The 6,000-nt window shown below is 33.7% G+C and overlaps 1 protein-coding gene across 1 annotated transcript; it reads right to left on the bottom strand.

The window, feature by feature from the left end:
• Positions 1-317: 317 nt before the first annotated feature.
• On the bottom strand, positions 318-1,447 carry LOC138317203 (beta-1,3-galactosyltransferase brn-like). Its single transcript, XM_069258757.1, has one exon. The coding sequence runs from the start codon at positions 1,445-1,447 to the stop codon at positions 494-496; it is 954 nt and encodes a 317-aa protein (XP_069114858.1). The 3' UTR covers positions 318-493.
• Positions 1,448-6,000: the final 4,553 nt, after the last annotated feature.

Below are 6,000 nucleotides of genomic sequence, written 5' to 3'. Positions count from 1 at the left end.
AAAAAGTTATTTCATGTAATTGACATACAGACATGATAATATTATATAAGTCTTGAGGTTAAATAAATGGTTGTATATGCTACAGTCAGGGATGTAAGTTATATACGTTTTCTTTTCGTTGTTCTCTATATACGTCAGGGATCGTTGTTCTCTTTTTACATTATCTACAGGGTGCCATTCGAATGCACCGAAACAGTCTAGTAACTGATATCCAGTACGACCGCGGCCGGTACCAGCAGAGATCCGGCTACAGTCACGGATGCGCCTGGCAGCCCCTACTCCCCTTTTTATAGCGCTTTACATGGATGCGCCTGACAGCCCCTACTCCCCTTTTTATAGTGCCTTATCACTGAAGCATGCAGCCGAAGACACCAAGCAACACACTCAATCCTGTCACATTATAATTTAATGACAACGGGCGAATCAGTCGTCCAACTCCCTTAATGCTAATTACTGTCCACATGAGATCAACAACCAAGTTTGATAGTTTTTCTCAGAGTAAAAACGCAAATTGGCATTTCCACGTAAGTATGCACATTTCCATCCTAGAGTAACGCTCAAGGTAACGATGTACTGTCTGGAAGTCTAGCAATGTCTTGAATTCACCGTAAGCAATCTGTAACGGGTTTTTATACATAGCATAGGGGAGTACATCCAGTCGGGACTCGTGTAGAGGTTCTATACCTACCTTTCGTGCTACCAATCCTATATACACATCATCTATCCACAAGTACTTAACATACGGAAAGGCAAATGCCAGTTTCTTTACCGCTTCATGCGACATTATGAATGCAGAACCAGTCACATATGGCGGCCATTTATCAAAAGGGTATAGTTCTTTTGATATACGCCATTTTGAAAAGAATCTAAATGGGGTCGAGTTAATCAACTTGCCAACCATTATGTCACCAGTATCTAGTGCAGTAAATGAATCTATGTAATCCAGTACATTCGGAACATTAATGTAGAAATCGTCATCTACAAAAACCACGTGACTCGCCTCGTCACAGTATTGGACAGCCCAGTTAAATCCCATAATAGTTTTATAGGTGTTATTTATGTATGCATCCCGGAAACTTTCCTGTACGATATCGCCATGCAAAAGTACTTCTGCATCAACATACAGTTGGTTTTCCTTGTTGTACGCGAGCAAAAACACAATTTCAACGTTCTTCCCCCTCGATGTACCCCATGTGGATCGAATAGCTTCGCGTAAATGAAAATTGTTCACCGCAGATTTTACTAAAATTAAAATTGATTTTTTTCCGCTGAGATTGCATTCCTTTTTTAAATGAATATAATGAAAAGGATGGGGATTGATTGCCTTGGTTGTAGGTTTTTTTCCTGTGGATTGGAATTCTTTGTAATTTTTAACGAAGTCCATATCCAACAGATAGTTAAACTGTGAATATGGGACATAATCGTCTGATAAATCATACCATAGCATGGCCAGGGTTATTGTAATGCAACAGATGGACATTAGCGTTAGGCTCACGCAGTATACCAAACCGCATGTCGAAACACTTTTACGTGTTACATGTCGGAAAGTTCCCATAGTTCCCTCGTAAATACTTGTAAAGACAGCTCTTGAGACTATTCCACAAATATAGGGAACCTGTAATAAAATATTGTTTGTATATATTGTCATGAATAACATATATTTGCAAATATCTCCTAAAAACAATTAAAACATAAATATATAACGATCTCATTCTGCAGCTATTTCATATAATTTTTATGACCTATTACATATAATAACATATAGTTAACGGATGACTCCAAACTCGTATATTAGGAATGTATTCTTCTGAGGTTTTAGTCCCTTTGAAGTCTCGTTTCAACATGGATCAAAGAATTTATGAGATTTTCAAATACAATTTAACAATATCTGTAGCACGTTGCCAGTTGCAAATTTTGGCAAAAAAATACATTTCTATTTTAGTAGATTTCTATTTTAGTAGATTTTTAAGGTATAATTCGGCAAAAATGGCTGAAAACGGTGTATTTGTAGCCCAAAATTAAGGGGTAGGAGTAGCATATGTTGTTATTCTGAGAAAAAATATCAGTGTAATTAATCAAAACTGGTATATTTTTAAAGAAGACTACTGGGAAATAAATTCTACAAACATCCATACATATCAAACACATCATTAGGAAATTATGGCTATAATCTCTTGTGTATATGGTCAAAACGGCAAAATTCCATTTAAATCCAATATTTTGTCAACTAGGTATCTTTAAGTGACAATAGCTAAAAAACGAGCACATGGACATATGATTTTTCTTACATTTTCTTTTATGGTATGAAATCTTATTTTCAAAAATATATACAAGAAAAAAAATTAATACAAGAAAATTTGACTTTTCAGAGGAGTACATCCTAAGTCTAACATTAACAGCAGATAACTGAAACTAGTCACTGGTCGATAGCGACAAACTAGGCCTACGTAAATCATGTTAAAGTTAGCAGCATTGTCAACAATTTTCGGTCAGTTGGGGGATCGGCTGACAAACTGGACATGGTACAGCACATCGCGATCACGACTAAACAATTTTTTTTTACATAACTAGCTGATAGTTTTATTCTTTTCATACCTTTACCAGAACACATTATGTAAGTCCCAATATATTCATTCGAAAATATCGTAAGCCTCAATAAATGTGATCTAGGCCAAAGCTATTTCGGTCGTTTTGTCGATGTTAGAGACAAACATTATTCCTCACAGATATGCGTCTTGGAAAGACCATAAATGCATGGATAAATGATCTAATCTGTAAATTCTTCATAGAAAAACAAAACAAAATGAAATAGCGCACTTTTTAACCCACATATTACATCGTAAGATCAACAATTTGATCAGCTGGGAAATATCAGAACGTAAGAAGTAATTTGATTGGCTAAATTCGAACATTTTCGAACAATAAATCTAATATTTTTTTACATTTACAGGTGGATATGTTAATTGAAATATGGGATTAACCAGTATTTAATATATTAATAATAGAAAGAATGTATATTCTTCATCCCACATTGTACATGCCTTAGAAAGAAAATGTAAAATATAATAACATTAATTGTTGGGCAGTACATTAAATGTTGGGCAGTACGTACGACTAATAATAAATTACTCTGCAGCGTTTCATTTTTTACTATTCAGGTTTTTGTTGTTACATTCACAAACATATGGCCATGATTTTCTACATTTAATATATAAACAGCCACTGCACACATACACTACATCCTAAATTTAATTTCTGTCAACACAGTTTGTACATATATTTTCCTAATACCAACTTTTAAAGAGGTCTTTTACATATTTTCAATAATCAAATATCATAAAAAAAATTTGCTTAGAAAATTCCATTTTGGCTTATTTGTTCTGTTTTCTTAATTGATAAGTAAAAAAAGTCAAAATCTGCATTTATTTAGGTAAAAAGGTAGGTTTTCCAATCTCCTATTGAAGGATTTTTTAAAAATTTTTACTGTATTTCAATTTACAATGGTGTATTTAATATTTCAATGATAAAATTAAAAAATTCAATTGGTCCTCAAAACAATTGTCTACAATGCCAAAGACTATTATTGGTGGGTCTCTATATAACTTAGTATAATATTTTTTTCTTAAATAAAAACATAAGAGATGACAATATTGACTGTGAATGGCAACATTCTCAAAATAAGTCCGTGCGTGTTTCTCTACAATCTTTATAAAAAGTACATTTTTCTGTTTCACTCAGCGGTCTTTAAATTGCTTTCGTTCAGTGTTGGTATATATTATATTATGGAGAAATTTGAATTGAAAGTTTTGGAGATTTGTGTCATCTGTGACATTCTGAGGTATGAGAAAAAATGTCTGCCAAACTTCTTTGGGAATGTTGACATTAAAAGTTTCTTGCCATGAGCTTTGAATTTTATACGGAGGTTCGGGTATAAATTTGAACATATAATTATTATATATATATTTTTTAAATATTTAATAAATATATTTTGACTCGTTATCAGAATTCTGTTGGATTCTGCAGCGTTTCTTACCTTTTACAAAAATAAATCCCTTGTGGTACACTCCATGGACTGATGCTGATCTTGGAAATAGCGCTGGTTATTCCACAAGTAAATATGTGGCCATAATAAACACCCCCTGAAGTAGCTTAACTTCGACCAACCGTATACAGGTCTGATTTCCTTCATTTTCACGTTATATATTTACTGACCTCGACGTGTAATTCTGAATTGTTGTATAAAGGATACTCTTGATTCTCGCCAATCACATAACGACGCTGCTTTTCGACTGACTGAATGAAACATATTAATTAAAATACAACAGAGATAAAATATGATAAGAATCCATTAAAACTAATGTGTACAGAGCATTTATAAAGCATCTAAAGCACCTACACCTGACGAACCTTGAATAATACACGAGAGCCTTGACTAAACCTTTCAACATGTATTTACAATATTGATAGAACGATTGATTCCTCAGTAACATCTTCTATCATATCAGGTTCAAAACATGACAAATATTAAAGAAGGACTTAACTTAACTTAGATGAAAGTTTACATTCATTCAGTAGATGCTTGAAGGACTATCTTAAAAAGTTCGACTCATCTAGACTTTGACTCCTTAATTGTAGACAATGACCGACGAACTTTCCGACCATTCACATACTTGTGGTTTAGTTGTAGAGATGTTGAAGATTACACAGAGAGCAAAGTTCAACTTCAAATCAACACAATCAACCACAGTGTAACACTATACAATTCCTTTCATGTACATCAAAACAGTTTCGTTTTTCAATATGCTGTCACATTATTGGAAATATTTCTTATGTATAGAGTACAAGATGGACATTCCATTGGATATATCAATGACAGGTTGATTCTAACACATGTTGATTCGTTGTAGATGTAAAATAGAAACATTGCTCGGGTTCACTCGGAGTTGGAGATCCTGGTCTGATCTATAAATCTTTAAAATCGGTAGACCTACCTAAACATGAAAAAATAGAATGCTACCGGAAGCATAAGATAACCATTGTAGAAAAAGCTGGACTTTTCGAATTGGTGTGCTAGTATTTTAACGGTATGTTGTGCTGGATGGCGTAAAATATGTAGCTATGAATATAAGTCATATTAGTGATTGGAAATAAGAGGATCAATCTTGTTGTTTCGCTTAGTCCACTCCTCTTCCCCTCTCGTTTCTCTTTTATGTCTCACTTTAATAAAACATATTTTTGCAAGCCTTGGCGCAACGAGTTTCGTTAAATCTCATATGAAATTAACACAAACTTAAAATAGTTTTTATCACATAACTACAAATATCTACATAACAAAGAATTTCACGTCAAAATTTATTCCGAAAATCCAGCAGAGGCCGCCATTTTGTCCTGCTGTAATCTTAATCCTGACGTCATTTTATTGTTTCTGTCTGACGTCACAATGAAAATCGCTCCCGGTCATATTACACCAGTGACATACGCAAAAATATTACATGGGCGAAATCACTGGATATCAGGCGGATTATGTGATAAAAATTCATCTAATGGTGTTTATAATCAATATTTTTGTAAGTTGTTTAATTTCTCTTGCCCAAATTGCAATATTCCTCTTTGATATTTAATCGCGAGAGGAATTTTCCAGCATTTTTAATTATTTTATTTGTCATTATGTTGTCATTATGTTCATTTTGTAGCCAGTCGTCCCGCTCTCATTTTGCTGAATGGTTACTACCTGGAATAGAAACAAACCTGCTACTGACATTTGTAAGGACGGGTGGCACTTACAGAGGAAATATACAGAGGAAAAAAACTCATACTGAAATAGCACTACATGACTTTTTTACTAGTAAATTATGTTTGTAGATTTCTAAATATGTCCTGCAGGTGTTTGTAACTCAAACACCAATACAATTTTTATACATTTTTCATATGACTTACAGCCTTGGAATAAAGGCAACGTGTTGCCAGTTATTAATGAGTCATCTGACTGACTCTCAGTGT

Source organism: Argopecten irradians, chromosome 3 (genome assembly GCF_041381155.1).
Source record: "Argopecten irradians isolate NY chromosome 3, Ai_NY, whole genome shotgun sequence".
Lineage (NCBI taxonomy): Eukaryota > Metazoa > Mollusca > Bivalvia > Pectinida > Pectinidae > Argopecten > Argopecten irradians.
Note: the sequence above shows the minus strand (reverse complement) of the source record. Positions and strands in the feature narration are given on the sequence as shown.